Genomic DNA, 17,404 nt, shown 5'->3' on the forward strand with positions numbered 1-17,404 from the left:
AGTCACGTAGAATGAGAATAAAATAATAAATTGATAAAATAAAATAACACAATAATATTCTCACGACGTTTCGGCCACAACACAAGCGGCCTTCATCAGGTGAAGGGGGCGAGACTGTCTGGTAGGACAGCGCTGGAGTGAGAGAGCCACGTTCAGATCACGGCTTTTAAGCTTAGAGTCGCGGCATCTCTTCAGAAAGGTGAGAGACTCGATTAGTTGAGCCTTCTTATCCCGAAGTCTGTTGAATGATCTTAAGGATGTGTGGAATCCCTCCCCGTAGAGGCGGTTAAATTTCGATTTAAAGCTTTCGTGACTGCAATGATTCATCTTCTTTGGTTCTTTCGATGAATCAACATGGTTATTTACAGCTCTTTGCCAATTCACAGCTGGACGATGTAGGCCTCCCCACGCCGTGTTAGTCATTGGGGTTTTATGCAAAATTTAACCACGCTGGTCCAGTTCTTATTCGCCACTGACATGAACCCAAAATCGAACCCGGGGCCACCTGGTGGGTGGCGCAGTACAATACATAAACTACGCCATCTTATTCATATTCTATGGGTCTTTCGGTAAAGCCACGTAGATAGAAAATAATAATAAAAATATCAATCATCAGGTGAGTCAAGATTTAACTACGCCATTGCCGCTCCACCCCTTCCCAATAGCGGAGCCAGGATTTTCAGGTAGGGGAGGGCAACCCGTCCAGCAATGAAAAATGAAAGAGGAGTTGTTAGTAAATAAGGACTTGTCCCTTGCTTTTTATTCGACGCGTGTGTGGCGATGGCGCAGCCATCGATCGAGGGTCGAATTCGAACCGCGTTGTGTGATTGGCATCGACTTTAGGAAAGTCGTTACTCTATACGCAACTGCGCACAATTCTGAGTTACTTATAACTGCTTTGCCGTTACTTATTGCCAATTATGGACTCGACTATTGTCCTATCATCTCATAGAGTCCCTGGCACGTAATACTATGCTACACAGTGGCAGTGGGGGTCGCAAAATGCCGATTTATTACGAATAGACTCCAATGATCCGATCGAAATTAGGGAATTTGATCGGATCATTGGGGGGGGGGGGCACGTGGCACTCCCCCCCCTACTGGCTCCGCCAGTGCCCCTTCCCACATTAAAAGAACCATTTCAGCCCTTGAAAGGGAACTGGACAACCATTTCACTGCAGGACCCTCCTAAAACGAATCTGGAGACTCAATAAGGCGTTAATGGGTAAACAAATAGCACGACTACAATCATACTGATAGACCGCATTCTCAATTGGCTACTCTCCATGGTCCTGAGCCATACACGTGGCATACTTATCTGAACAGTGCTGATCCCCTGCGGGAGTTAATTGTTAGACCATGGGTGTTCAAACTACGGCCCGCGGGCCAACTGCGGCCCGCCATCCATTTTTAATTGGCCCGTATCAAAGTCAAAAAATATAATGGACTATGGCCCACTGTATTGCACTTCTTAGTTTAAAAACTAGGTGGCGCTATTGTCTTGAACAAGGCAGCGTCTTCACAAAGCAAGCAATCGAAGAAAAAATTTGCTCAGGGTCACCAGAAATGCCGGAACCGAAGAGACGCAAGATTGCAAGCGAGTACAGAAAATTTCAGACTCGGTGGAAAAAAGAATATTTTTTCATAGAAACCAAGGGGAAGTGTGTTTGTTTGAGTCTAAAGGGGACAACAACATGTTTGAAGCTGTGTCAGATGCAATTGACCAGGCTGGACTTAAATGGGACAAGCTGTGTGGAATTACAACGGATGGGGCTCCAGCAATGACAGGCGAGCGCAAAGGCATGGCCTCTATGGTGAGTGCCAAGGTGCAGGAGAGCGGAGGCGAGGCTGTCAAAATGCACTGTATCATCCACCAAGAAGCCCTCTGTGCCAAGATAATCCAGCTTGGCGATGTGATGAACACAGTTGTGAAAACTGTCAACATAATTCGGGCACGAGGGCTTTACCACAGAGAATTTCAAGCGCTCCTCTCTGACGTCGATGCTGAATACGGGGACCTACTCTACCATTCTGAAGTGCGCTGGCCCAGTCGCGGCTCCGTGCTGCAGCGGTTTTATTCCCTGAGATCAAATATCGACAAGTTTGTGAAAGGAAAGGGCAGACCTCTCCATGAGATGAGTGACCCTTTATGGTTGGCAGAAACTGGCTTTTTTAGTTGGTCTCACTGATCATCTCAACACCCTGAACAAGAGACTACAAGGCAAAGAGCAGCTGGTACCATAGCTGTATGCGCACATGAAAGCATTCCGTGCGAAGCTCCGTCTCTTCGAGTCACAACTGTGCAACTTCAATGTAGCGCACTTCCCCACGCTGACCGAAATCAAATGCGCATTTCCAAATGCCAAGTTCTCTGCAAAAATGGGAGAATATGTGTCTGTGATCACATCTCTCATGACAGAATTCAGTCAGCGCTTCCAAGATTTTTATGCCATTGAGAAGGAAATCACACTGTTTGCGGCTCCGTTTTCAATGGATGCAGAAGAAGTGGAGGAGGATTGTCTGCAATTAGAACTGATCGAAAATCAGTGTGATGATTCTCTGAAGAATCAGCATTAGCTTCTCTCCCTACCTGACTTCTACCAGAGCTTGGAAAAGGCCAAGTTTCCTTTGATGAGACACCACGCAAAACGAATGATGAGTCTGTTCGGCTCAACATACGTCTGTGAGCAGAGATTCTCTCTGTTAACGCTGAACAAAAGCAGACTGAGAACCAGAACGACCGACAGCCATCTCCGTGACGTCCTTCGCATCTCAACCACCAAACTTTCTCCTGACCTGCCAGCTATCCTTCAGACCAAAGCGCAGCATCACTGCTCCCACTGAGCGCAACATTCTTCCCATTACAGGTGAGTTAAAAGTATACACACAGTTTTCATTTGTTAATAAGCCCAATTACTTAATAAATTCAGTCAATTAAAATTGATGACAATTTTTTAACAAACGTTAGTTGATGTGTTAACAAGCTCAATAATTTATTTGTGTAATTAGCTTGAAATATCCACATCCCCTATTTCTCTTCTTGTCTCTCCCGTCATACAGGACAATGAAAGGGGATCAGCACCCTAAGAACCAATCTGAGGCTGTCACTGAGAGAATGACCTGCAAACCTTTTTGTAAAAAATAAAATGAAAATCTACTAATGGAGAGTTATGATGGAGGCTTTTTTTTCTTCCAGCATGTTCAATTATCAAACGTAATTTACCTGCATTTGATTGATTTTGCCAATATTAGTGCATGAGAAGTGAGGCAGTATACCTCACGTCTAGTGAGTGGCCCAGTCCTTCGTATATTTTTCTGTATGTGGCCCTTGGGAAAAAAAAGTTTGGACACCTCTGTGTTAGACGATCGCTATGTCGCTTGCTATCTAAATAACACAATTTGCTTATTCGTGTACTACGTTATCATCATTAGCCGTGGTCAATCTCTAACGATCCAGCAAATGAATAATCCGTCTAGCACCCGACATGGCGATTACGAACGTGACATGGACAATATAAACTCCGATTTAAAGTTTCGATTTAAAGCTTTCGTGACTGCAAGGATTCAAGGATTCATCTTCTTTGGTTCTTTCGGTAAAGATGGATGAAGGCCGCTTATGTTGTGGCCGAAACGTCGTGAGAATTTTATTGTGTTATTTTATTTTATCAATTTATTATTTTATTCTCATTCTACGTCCGATTTAAAGCTTTCGTGACTGCAAGGATTCATCTTCTTTGGTTCTTAGGGTAAAGTCACGTAGAATGAGAATAAAATAATAAAATTAAACAATAAAATTCTCACGACGTTTCGGCCACAACACAAGTAGCCTTATTCAGGTGTCGGAACGACAGTTCTGTTCTTTCACCTGAAGAAGGCTACTTGTGTTGTTGCTGAAACGTCGTGAGAATTTTATTGTTTTATTTTATTATTTTATTCTCATTCTACGTGACTTTACCGAAAGAACCAAAGAAGATAAATATAAACTCCGTGAAGGGACACACAAGACGCAAGGCTTGAACCCAGGGACTGTAGTTAATGACTGACACGTCCATTATTAACTGATTCTATGTATCTATACATACATATGAACCCGCTCCTAACATTAAAATTGTAAAAATAAAAACATTTAGTGGGCATGGGCAAGACACGTCGCTCTGAGGGATGATTGCCGAGTGTCAATAATAATAATGAGGTGGCAGCCTAGGAACGGAAACGCATCTGAGATCGCGTCCACTCGGGGAGATGGAGCGATCAACCGAGCTTGTGTTGCAGCAGCTAGGTGGATTGATACGTCGCAAGATCTTGAAAGGTGACCACTGCTTGGGGCAGCCTTCATCCATCAGCTGCTGCTGATGATAATGATTGTATTTTAGATGTTTAATATAAAAAGGCTAGCTCAGTCCTCCGCCACCACTCACGATCCTGCCATGCAGTGATCCTCATGCCAGCGCCTCTACTACACGAGTTAATTTCATCACTCCATCTCCCAGCTCAAGGGTTCTTTCGGATGGATTACATCCCTGCTTCGAATCCGATGCATTTGAGACAGCAACAAAGACGTCAACTGACATAATCGAACCCCCACTCCCCCATCCATAGTCAGAATCAGAATATCGATTTATACCGGAGGAATCAGATGAGCTATAAAGCTCTTTTTCACACACGTCCAATCGTTTCACAGATGTCCAGCCGTACACCCGCCCCTCCCCCTCACCCCCCGCCCCTCCCCTCAGCCCCCCCGCCCCTCCCCTTAGCCCCCCGCCCCTCCCCTCAGCCCCCCCCTCTCCCCTTATCCCGCCCACATCCTTCTCTTGATCCCAAAGACCCCTCCCCCCGCATCCCCCCTCCCCTTTCCCCCCCCTCCCTTCATCCCCCCCGCCACCGCCCCCCTCCCCTTCAATCTCAGCGCCACGTCACTGCCACAGCACCCCCATTGGAAATCCCACATCACATAAGCAAGCGTGCACGCTTTATGCCAATAGCAGAGAGAGGTGCGGTCACGTGGGAACACTTTTTAACCAATGGCGCGTGTTTATCGCAGCGGGACCGCGTGTCCGAACTGCATATTCCAATGTCGCGTTGAACCCCAGACGAGGCCCGCTCTAGTCACAACGCCGCCTCCGCCGACTGTTGAACTTAATTAAAAACTAAATTGACGTTTACATTAAAAAAAATAAACTTCACAGTTATACAGCATGGGTGGAGCGCAGAGCGTGGACATTCCCGGCGGAGGAAGCGAGGGCTACCATGTATTGAGGGTAGGCCATCGTGCCTGTGTGTGTGTGTTTATCATTGATGCTTCACCGGGGCAGCCTCTCACAAGGATCGCACCGGAGATTCAAGTCACCAGTTTACGGAATTTGTTGTCACTTTGTAAATCTTGGCGTGAGCGTGTAATGCCTTAATTTGTGCCTGTTGAGAGGCAGATGGGGGGAGGGGGGGGGGAGGTGTTACGCGAATTGTGGCCGAGTGGCTGAGGCGACTCAACAGTCGGGACACGAAGCCCTGGGATCTCTGGGTGTCTCATGAGGAGTGGGATCTCTGGGTGTCTCATGAGGAGTGGGATCTCTGGGTGTCTCATGAGGAGTGGGATCTCTGGGTGTCTCGTGAGGAGTGGGATCTCTGGGTGTCTCGTGAGGAGTGGGATCTCTGGGTGTCTCGTGAGGAGTGGGATCTCTGGGTGTCTCGTGAGGAGTGGGATCTCTGGGTGTCTCGTGAGGAGTGGGATCTCTGGGTGTCTCGTGAGGAGTGGGATCTCTGGGTGTCTCATGAGGAGTGGGATCTCTGGGTGTCTCATGAGGAGTGGGATCTCTGGGTGTCTCGTGAGGAGTGGGATCTCAGGGTGTCTCGTGAGGAGTGGGATCTCTGGGTGTCTCATGAGGAGTGGGATCTCTGGGTGTCTCGTGAGGAGTGGGATCTCTGGGTGTCTCGTGAGGAGTGGGATCTCTGGGTGTCTCATGAGGAGTGGGATCTCTGGGTGTCTCGTGAGGAGTGGGATCTCTGGGTGTCTCGTGAGGAGTGGGATCTCTGGGTGTCTCGTGAGGAGTGGGATCTCTGGGTGTCTCGTGAGAAGTGGGATCTCTGGGTGTCTGGTGAGGAGTGGGATCTCTGGGTGTCTCGTGAGGAGTGGGATCTCTGGGTGTCTCATGAGGAGTGGGATCTCTGGGTGTCTTATGAGGGGGGGGGGGGGGGGGTGCTCGTAATGGCCATGCTACGTTCAGAATGTCCTCGTCAGACATTGGCGTTCTGGCTTCAAGCCTTGGGTCCGCAGGCTGTCTCTCAGAGGGGTATATAATGGACATTTCCAGGCGCATAATGGCCACGTCAGACATTGGAGGCCCTTGGGTTCAAACACTGCGACTGGGTGGCCAAGGTGTTCTATAGTGGCCTTGTCAGGTTCATAGTGGCTGTATTCATATTCGCCGAGGACCTGAATTCAAACTTTGGTTCTGGGTATCATAATGGCTATGCCACGTTTATAACGGCCTTGTTAGGGAACCTATGGTCCTGAGTTTGAAACATGAGTTGGTGTCGCTTCAAAGGGCTCATATTCGTAAGTTCTAAACCCATAAAAAGGGCCGATTCAGAGGTTCATTCCTCTGGGGGTTTGTAAAATGAGTCACTTTGTGGGAAGTCAACCGTAATTGTTCCGTCCATGTTGCATGGGTTACCACCTTTTCATGACTGTAAACAAAAGAGCCTCAATCTGCAGTCATTCAGAAGAAACTCACGTTTTAAACCAATGCATTTTGAGTTTTATCCATAATATTAATCACATTAAACGATCAATCTTACCATTTGGTCTGACTGTCTTTACAGTTATGAAAGCAAATGTAACATTTAAAATGTTTCATCTGAATAAAAAAAATAGCCATGGCAGTTACGCTCCCTGTCATTGTTAAAATTACATCGATGCCATTAAACAGGTTCCAGTGTGGTCACCCCTGTTTGAGATTTCGCATATCCTGTGTTCTTGTGTCCCCACCGCAGGTGCAGGAGGGCTCGCCAGGCCACCAGGCAGGACTCGAACCGTTCTTCGACTTCATAGTGGCCATTGAAAACACCAGACTGGTATAAACAAAGCTCCGATAACAGACGTATTAAAATGCGATTTCAGTACAGCCCTTTTGTCAATCTGTTGCTGGATTATGGCCTCCCCATGTCAAGCGGGTGATAGGGATTATTTGATTATATACTTCACGCTGGTGAAGGTGGGGAGCATAGATGCGAGAGCATATAAGTACAGTACATGAATGGATTTTGTTGCACTACAATCTGAAGCCCGACACGAAGCACAGGTCCGCAGCCATCTATGACAACCTGGCATGCGTGATGGGATACACATTGAAGCTCTCGTCGAGCACATTCTGCAAAATGTAATCGTATGCACATTGACATACGAGTACAGTAATATTCTAGATTTAAAGCTTTCGTGACTGCAAGGATCCATACTCTTTGGTTCTATTCGGTAAAGTCACGTAGGTAAATAATAAAACAACAATAATCACGACGTTTCGGCCACAACACAAGCGGCCTTCATCAGGTGAAGGGACGAGCCTGTCTGGAGGACAGCGCTGGAGTGGAAGAAGCCACGCTTACATCACGATATTTAAGCTGTGTGATAAGAAGAAGACCACGGGCTTTGACAAAGGAATTAGCATATAAATTAGCATTGAAATGGCTCATTGAAATAGCTAAGTTAAAGTATACACATCCGCAGAGGTGCCCCTTGACAAAGGAAATTAGCATAGAATTTAGCATTTAAATAGTTTAGTGATTAGCTAGTAACTGGTCACAGAAATAGCTATGTTAAAGTCAGAGTATATACATTCACCGAGGCACTTAGTACTCATCAAACAGGAGAATTTAGCGAAACACAACCACGCTCAGACATCGGACCTGTGTGCGAGCAAAGAGGTGGTGTACGTGCCGGTGGACTTGCAGTTTGGCGAGGGGGGGGGGGGAAAGGGGGGAGGGGGATTTTACCCATTGATGGTGTGAAAATGGGAATTTATAAGAGCTGCGAAAGTTTGGGGTACCACTACTCGAAAAATATACTGTACCATTGAAATTAGTTTAATGTTTAGTTCGATTTAGAACATCTTTCCAATGGTTGCTTAATTTGAAACCATCCTCTCGGTTGAAATTGTGTCTGTGTTTGTAGATCTGAATTGCTTCATGAACAAATCTCTGATAAAAGCCCGTGGGTTTGCAAAGAACCTTGGTATCGGAAAAAATTATATCGTGATCCCCCACAGCGTTGTAACAGTGATCAGCTACAGCAGAAGAATTCGTTTTGCCGTGTTTCAAATCTGATTTGTGCTCGCGAATTCGGTCAGAGACATGTCGCTTTGTCTCACCGATGTAGCAATAACCGCAGGTACAACTCAATTTGTAAACCCCGGGGTACTGTAAATCAGGAATGACATCCTTCACGGATGGGATCAGATCACGAATTTTGTGTACTGTATTGAACCGGACCTGGATCTTGTGTTTGTTTAGAATTTTGGAAATCTTTTTAGTAACGCCTGCTATATATGGAAGTGTGATGGTTTTGACCGGAGTATCAAGTGGTTGTTTCTGTATGGAAGGAGAGACAGCTTGGCGGATGGTACGGTCAGAGTAATACCTCGCCGAATGTGGGGATAACGATCCTGGAAAAAGGCATGTTGGGCAAACCGCTTTTGACAAATAATAGACCGTAGGGAAAAATAGGGTTGCATTCTTAGGTCCTCAAATGAAGTGACTTTTCCACTTTTTCTATCAATGCATCACGTCGAGAAACAAAATATACATTACCACTGGTGGGAGCGCTGGCAAAAACACTGGCCCTTTTCCTCCGATTTCCTAATCGTTTCCAGTCGATTCATTCATACGATAGCACATTCCAACGGGTGCAGCACTCTTACGCCTCGCAAGCCTATCTAACAACTGCAGTTTTTTCAGATTTTTCTCACGAGAATCACCACCACTTAATTTATGCTTAGGGGCCATGATTACAAATTGTCTTAAGGGCACTGGGTACGAATAATAGTCACGAGATTATCAACACAACAGCGTGGACGATGTGCACGGGATGCCGGTAACACAGCATCCCGATGTGCACGAGGAGGGAATATTGCAACGAGATATTCATCCGCAGAATCTACAAGCATACCGTGCACAACTTGTTGACGTGGAGATGAGAATCTTAGCAGCGTCAAACCGCGTGCAATCGAAACGTCACCGCCGTTTTTCCGGAAAACGTACCTCAATAAGTAAACAGTGTATAGCTGAAACACGCGTTCAATAAATCAGTGTTGGGCAAGGTATGATGATAACTAAATATTCACGGTCTCATTTGCTCTACCTTAGATATTATATATTATTGGAATCATGCCTGAGTTTCAGATAATTATTTTATGGAAGCCATGATAATAAATATGCTCAAATAATTACAACTCCAATACTTTCAAAAAATTCCAATATGCCGCACGCCACCACCCCCCCCCCAATTGGTAGGCCCTCATTTCACAGTGGATTGACAAAGAGTATACATGCCTGGATATGTTTTTGCAGTTATCTTCTCTTACCAACTTTTTTTCCGGTTAATCAGCTCTCCTCGCGTTCATTTTATGTACCATTGCTTACTGTGCTGTACTCCCCCGACATGGCTCGCTTTAGGACAAGGACAATGACATGCTGCGGCAGCAGCTCAAGGAGAATGTGGAGAAGCCAGTGTTGATGCAGGTGTACAGCAGCAAAAACCTGAAGGTGCGCGAAGTGACGGTGACGCCCAGCGCGCTGTGGGGCGGCCAGGGCCTCCTGGGTGTCAGCATTCGCTTCTGCAGCTTTGACGGTGCCAACGAAAATGTGTGGCACATTCTGGTGAGCAAATTCCCCAGCGAATAATTTAGAACATTGGGATAAGTGTTAGAGGACCACAAGAGAACTGATTATTGTGATTAATTAGGCATTCCTCTCACGGTCGGATGGTGCAATGCATGGTGGATCATACGCAAGCATTTGCACCTTTGAGTTCGCTCAGTTGCACCTGTAATGAGAACACTCAATGCGTTTGCCGGGCGTAGTGGCGCATACATGTAATTCAGTCATTTGGAGGTAAGAGCTTATGAATCATGCAGAATTGTGCAAGGTGACCATATTGCATTATAGGAATTACATTCTTGACTACATTTGTGTGGCACTTTTAATTATTATTTGCTTGTGCACGTGGGTTTTATTGGGTTTATCTATTTTCCTCCCATATTCTGAACACTCAAAGTGGAATTGGCCAAATATTGAAAACATCCTATTGAAACTCTGAGGTTTTCTTGAATAAGTGAGGCATTATTATTACAAAAAGCCAAGCCCTGTTCAGTAATGTTAATTACCTGTAATGCATGAAAGCGTGATAATAGCACTTGTATACAATCACTTACCTTGTATTTAATATTCACTCTTCTCTGGTGGACACATTAAGGTGTTCTGCAAATACAAACAATGATTGAGTGGTTGTCCACTCGTAACGTTAAGGAGTTGGATACCTGTTTTGATCAAGGTAACCAATGCTTACCACTGTAATTCTCTTGTTGTGCAGGAGGTGGAGCCCAACTCCCCTGCTGTCCTGGCTGGGCTGCGCCCCTTCACTGACTATATCATTGGTGCGGATGCTGTGCTAAATGAGGTATGGCAGTTAGACAACTTCTAATATTGAGCTATGTTTGTCATGTGCATATTTTATTATTGCACTGCAGACTTGTTGTCTACTGCACGCCCATAACCTGTATTTTGCGCTGTGGTCCATTCTCTGCCACAGTCTGAAGACTTGTTCTCCCTGATTGAGTCTCACGACGGGAAGCCTCTTAAGCTCTATGTGTACAACACGGACACGGACAGCTGTCGAGAGGTCATCATCACACCTAACAAGTCCTGGGGAGGGGAGGGATTGTACGTAATCGCACGTATGTAAACATACATATAAAACACACGCAAGCTCCTGTGGTATAGTGCCATAGCCAAGCTTTACGGAGCCATGGGTTGATGGATCATGCTTTATTGTGAAATGTCTGCTATGCAGCGAGGTTCCCAGGAGGTGGCGGTACAACAAATGGATTGATTAACCCACTTGTTCAGATTTTTAAAAGAGTGTTATCCTCATGTATGCGTGGATTCTTATTTGAGTACCCCACACACAAAATCATCTTTTTTGGAGTTGGACAATAACCCCAATGTAAGACTGGATAAACAAATGACAAATTGTTCGGTCTAATTCTGACAGGACCTATTATGACTTTCCATCGTCCAAAATTATCGTAACATTACAAAGTATGGTGATGTCACGTGAATTGCAAGACATGATGGAAAGACCAAACCTATAGTTACAATCTTTTATACTATTACGCTTTTATTTTTTTGTTACCATTTGGCATGCATTTACTGATAGCCGTTAGATTATGTTGAGGTCAAGCACCCATTTTGTTGTAGATTTGCATGACCAGTAATCAAAATGTGGGATGCAAGTGCAGTCTACTGCTCCTCATGTAAATTCACATTGTTAACCATACAATTATGTGTGGTCAGACGGCTCAAAGTGAAGGGACATTTTTCGTATTTCTTTCATGCAGGATTATAAAATATACCTGGTAATTGGTGCTTCTGCTTCAGGCTCGGGTGTGGCATTGGGTACGGCTACCTTCACCGGATTCCCACGCGTCCCTTCACCGAGTCCAACCCCAATGCTGCGCTTGGCTACAGTTCACAGCGACTTGAGGGCTTCACAGAGGTAAGGGGGTACCGTGATGCATCTTAAAAATCTCCTGCACTATACACATCAAACCTTAAATTTTGATTTAAAGCTTTCGTGACTGCAGGGATTCATATTCTTGGTTCTTTCGGTAAAGTCACGTAGAAGGGAAACAATAAATTAATATAAATAAAATAAAAATATAAAACAATAAAATTCTCATGACGTTTCGACTGCAACACAAGCAATCATCATCAGGTGTGAAAACCACAGTAAGAAAATTTTTAAAAAAGTGGCGTTTTTTTTTCGTCTCCCCCCCTCCTCTTTTCCGAACATAGATGGACTCGTCCATCTGAACAAACTGTCAAATCGCTCTCCGTGGTGCTAACGTAAAAAAAAACCCGCCACTTTTTTCAAATTTTATTGCTGTGGTTTTCACACCTGATGATGATTGCTTGTGTTGCAGTCGAAACGTCGTGATAATTTTATTGTTTTATATTTTTATTATTTTATTGTTTCCCTTCTACGTGACTTTACCGAAAGAACCAAGAATACATCAAACCTTGTTGATCATATAGATGTACAGCTCTTTGTTAAACTGGACCTGCTTTATTCGTCCCTGTTTAGCAACCTGGTGTCTCTCATTGAGAAGACGATTGATGAACCTCCTGGTTCAACCCAAAAAATTACAATTGGATAATTTTTTGATAAACTTTGTCCGACTCAAACAGTCCGTTGTGAAGTACAGCTGCTAACCAAGTACGATATGGAGTATTTCGCTATACAGTGATGAACAAGAACGCTTGAGCGACGCCTTCGCCGTATTCGTACTCTCACAGACTGACTAACCTGGGTCGACCAAATGAAGCAGATTCATTGGATGCTTAAAGCCAAGAAAACGTCAGTACTGGCACAACAAGATGTCTACTGCTGTAGCAACTCTTATAGTGGCTGAGGCAGACTTTCTGAGAGATGACAAACGACCGGGACAATGATTCTGGCTCTCACAATGCTGGGAAATCCAACACGGTTGCTGATGTTTAGGCTTTGACTGCCAGTGCACCGTTACATCAATTTCAATATGCAGAAGTTCAAACAATCAACTCGTGGGCTCCTCGTACAACATAACGTTAGAGAGAAGCCGATATATGCTGCTGCACACAAGTTATGCCAGTGTGACTCGGCTCCAACCTGGTTGATTTAGAAATACCAGAGTGCTTCTTCTCAAACATGTCTTTGTCTTATGGTTGCTAACAAAGCAAAAGATCAGCCACTGCTCAAGAAGATGACTCAATGCTGCTGAATTGAAGAACTATTGACCAGTATTGAATCCGCCATTTCAAAGTTGCTTAATAAAACACTGCAACTGCAGTGACAGGCACATCTCGATGCCACGAGCTCAATGCAGTCGTGTCATGAATGCCGATTACTGGCACAAGGCGATATGACCACAGACTCCTACAGCTGATGCGGGAAGTACTTCACTGGCTTTCGGTTCCACAGCGTGTGAAATATAAACTTTGCATAACGTACACAAGTGACTACACCTTGCTATTTGTTGGATGTATGGACACCTGTTTGCATTGCTGCTTGTGGTGGTGGTCTTGTTAAAAGAGCAGGACTAAAAACGTATCGTGACTGCTGCTATGTGCTCAAGCTAAGCAGTATTAAGCCTTGATAGTGCCTGGATGGGTGATCACCATACACATAAATGTTGTCATATAACTTACATGGCTATGCTATAGGCAGTCGAGGACAGTGCAGCAAAATACATAATTGTACTACTTTTATGCTTCCACGTTTATGCGACATGCCCTCACCAACCAGCACTACCCAGCGTAGTGAAATCTGGTCATATAACCCTCACAACCCATACAGGCATGGGAAGGCACTCATTCAGCAGCGGCATGACGTATTTGCTGTTCACGTACATACATTTAAAAGCATACAAGCGGTAATACGCAATCGTATCGCAAAGTCACGGGGTGGTGCAGATGCAACGTTCCTTAATTCACTCGGTCTTCATTGGGTTTACTGCCTTTCAGGTGCAGCTGTCTGCTGGTAGCTCAATGGCAAGTGCTTCGCCGGCTGCCACTGTCACTGCCGCCATGACTCCCAGCACGGGTCTGGAGCAAACATTGTCTGGACTGTCGCTCGGCAGCCCCGGAGTGGCGATTCCGCCACCTCTCAGCAGTGTCCTGACCACAGGTAGCCCTCCCTTTTGCATTCAACTCAAACGAGGGTGGGGCGGGGGGGGGAGTCGTAATGATAGCACAGGCGTTGATTAAAGTGATGGTACACTAGAGCAGTCTTTGCCGGCAACTGTCACTGGCAGTCCGTTTATTGTGAGCACCCATGGCAACCTGGCATAGATTTACAGAATTCTGTCTAGCCAGTAAAAACTGCATTTGTTACTTCTTCCAGTGTCAAGTCCATTATGTGGGCCGGTCTGTACTATTCTCAGAACTATGACAAACGATGGTTGGTCTCCAGAGGGCACATTTGTGTAGACATGTGACCTCTGTCTTTGATATTATTTGAAGTTATCATCCTAGTTGCCCACGAGGGGGAGCAGTAATGACATTTACCCAGTGGCAATTGGCAAGCATTGCCATTGACTACCATGATATTTCCCGAGTATATAATAGCCTTTAGGAGTCCAAGTTTGCCTGTTCTGTACGCACTGATATAACTTTTAGTGCTAAATGATTTGAAATGACTTCAAATGTGCATCTGATGCAAGTAATGAAATGTGTGATGTTAATTCTGACCCTGTAGGCTCTCCGACCATGCCAGTCATCCCTACCTCTTCTAATGCCTTCATGACATCTACAAGTAAATATATTAATTGTAGTTTTATGCACAATGTAGCTATATGCACAAAGACAAAGATCCCCCATATAGATTGAACAGACTGTTGGGGCAAGTGCTGTTAGCGAGCACCTATGAAGGCTGGCATGGTACATGATGGGGTGGGTGACCAACACCACGCCCGGCCGCCTTTGTCTCCCCAGTGGTGATGTTGAGACACCACACCAAGTACTAATTTGAGGCTGAGTCGACCTAGGGGAGGCCCATAACTGGTTCAGATAATCGTCACTGGTGATGGCTGTGAGCGGGAATCGAACTTGTGTCGCTGGGTTTGTAGCGCAGTGTGCTAATCACCATATATAGCCTTGTTCATAAGCCTACTTTAACCAATGTTAAAGTATGCTTATATTTCCATGAGTTAATAAGTGTACACAAAACATTTCAAGACACTTTTCATTCAAGTAAAACTAAGTGACATTTACTTTTAACATTAAAGTTACATCGGTTGTACAAAGTGAGCATATTGGTTCGGATGTAAAGTCGTGTACGCATGTGTAAGTACTCGTGTACTCTCATGTAAGTGTATAACTACCCTTTTTACTTTGCTTTGCCCATTGTACAGGTGTGGCAACCTTACCTGGAACCATGCCCAACCTAAGCTTTACCATGCCTCCACTCAACCTGCCGCCCATCGGCCCAATGTCTGGTGCTAATCCCATACCCACCACCACCACCGCCGCCGCCGTCATTCGCATTCCTTGCCGCCACCGTTATGTATAACCACAACATTGATGGTATTCTAATGTATTTTATCTCTCGTTTCTTTTTCAGCAGGTGGACCGTTTCCCTCGCTGCCTGACAGTTTCCTCCCCCCACAAGTGCCGCCATTGTCGCTGGCGGGAGGCCTTCCCACAACGTTTCCCTCGCTCCCTGCTGGCCTGCCCAACATATCTAACATTCCCAACCTAAGTTATCTGACCAACATGACGAACCTGCAGCTGTCCAGCACGCTTCCCAGCACTTTCCCCACCACGCTTGCTGGTGTTCCGCCCATCGGGCCAGTACCTACGGTAGCGACGTCATCAGGCCTCAATCCACCCATCGCAGCAGCAGCCAGTGGCAGCAGCTAAAACATCTCATTTGTCCAACTGTTTTGCCGACACACCCTTCATCTATAAAGTGCTTTTACGGTGCATGGAACCAAATCGGCATTAACCGATGAGACCGTTAGGTTGTGGTAGTGTTTAAGCCAATCTTTGACTGACAGATTAAAATAACGCATCACAAACAGCAGCAGACTAACATTTATGAAGGTAAGGGCTGTACAAGTCTGTTGTCTGCATAGTCATATTTGGGCACAAGTAAAACGCAACTGGCCGCGTCATTCACATGTTGGCGCATTTGCAATAATATTTCATTATGGGAGAGAGTAGCGCTTAGTACGTTTTGTTTCTGTTTTATATCATGTGTGGGCTCACATCAATCCCAGAAATTCACATTATAAAAGAAAACCAACAATGTTTCAGTGGTTGTAGTATTACTGTTGTGTGCAATTGGTGCACACAGACTGACATACATACTGTGAAGGCTTTATTTTTTGGAGAGCTTTGTAGACTATTATGGTGTGTTAAACAAAGATGTATGTATGAAGACATACATATTTATGTATGTATGTTCAAGATGTATGTCTTCATACATGTTGATGTTAAATTCTTGTTTCCACGGAAGCATTTTATATGATGATTCATTGCATTCAGCACAAATGTACGGAGCTGGACAGTTGCCAAACTGGATATGAACACTTGTTATATATTCCCCACGGAGGGGCAGCATTTGCTGCTAAATAGTGTAACAAATTCCCCCACGGATAGAATCCTTTGAGCACATTGTTATACATCCATGCAGTTGCCACAATGATAACTGTACCTTGCACTTAGGAGGTGGAACATGTTTTCCCAACTTCTTAGTTCTGCCCCTTACAAAAGGTCAACTTGGAAATGTTAGATTTAAGCAGTTCAGAATCAGAGGACACTGCTTAACAAGATGCCCAAAACTGGCTTCGTATGTGCCCTCAATAATGTATGGCAGGGATGGATTTTTCAGTTTAAAACCCATCATAATTTAATTATCGAGTTAAGTTATTTTAGATAAACGTTGAAGTCAAAATTCCACTGGGTATTTTTGAGTAGCACTATCAAAAACGGAATTCCAAAATTACTAGACTGAATTGGTCAAAACATACAAGTTGTAAAAACGTACCACGTTCATCATTGACTGCCTGATAGCACAACAATGTATAATAAACTCACATTGTAGGAAATGTCCCTCTAGAGTAATTGAGACATTGCCATTGAAGAGGGGCCCATTGTAAAAAATAGTAGCCTATATATATTCTGTCATGAATGCTATTTTGATTAATGTGAGTTTTCAATTTGTATTGCAATTGAAATATTTGGCAGATTAATAAACCCCAAAGGTGTACATCCCTCTACTTCATACAGTTGATTTCAGTATCAGTCTCTCAGCTCAGCAGCACTCGCAGACATAGCATTCAATGGATTATATTAAACATCTCAATGACTTGTCAGTTTTCACCAAAGTTTTTTGTCGTTTTCAAAATTATGTAACGTACGTTAAAACACTAGATTCGTTTTAAATATAACCGGTGCACATACTGCCATCCTTCGTGGCAGCGGTTGTGACAATGTCGGCATCGTGGTTTGCTCCTCAAGGATTGAAACTTTGTCACCCGTCGGTACAGTTTGCTCACACGAGGCTCTTGCTAGACGCTCTGCCTGTTTTGTCAGATGGCGATCCAATGGCACTTTACGGATCCGCGGAACGGAATTAAAGGTGGCACTATAATAA

The 17,404-nt window shown here is 44.7% G+C and overlaps 1 protein-coding gene across 3 annotated transcripts; it reads left to right on the top strand.

Moving 5' to 3' along the window:
• The first annotated feature begins 5,040 nt into the window (after nt 1-5,040).
• Nucleotides 5,041-17,404, top strand: LOC116940895 (Golgi reassembly-stacking protein 2-like). Of its 3 annotated transcripts, none has more exons than XM_032951236.2 (10): nt 5,041-5,258; nt 6,991-7,071; nt 9,664-9,867; nt 10,580-10,666; nt 10,799-10,929; nt 11,647-11,764; nt 13,771-13,933; nt 14,504-14,560; nt 15,159-15,242; nt 15,371-17,404. In XM_032951236.2, the coding sequence occupies exons 1-10, from the start codon at nt 5,196-5,198 to the stop codon at nt 15,664-15,666; spliced, it is 1,284 nt and encodes a 427-aa protein (XP_032807127.1). In that variant the 5' UTR covers nt 5,041-5,195; the 3' UTR covers nt 15,667-17,404. The 3 variants fall into 3 exon arrangements, with proteins under 3 accessions (XP_032807127.1, XP_032807128.1, XP_032807126.1); XM_032951235.2 differs by having other exon boundaries at nt 5,042-5,258; nt 15,368-17,404; XM_032951237.2 differs by lacking the exon at nt 15,159-15,242 and having other exon boundaries at nt 15,368-17,404.

Source organism: Petromyzon marinus, chromosome 10, assembly GCF_048934315.1.
Source record: "Petromyzon marinus isolate PM22_M1 ecotype Great Lakes invasive population chromosome 10, UKy_Petmar_22M1.pri1.0, whole genome shotgun sequence".
NCBI lineage: Eukaryota > Metazoa > Chordata > Hyperoartia > Petromyzontiformes > Petromyzontidae > Petromyzon > Petromyzon marinus.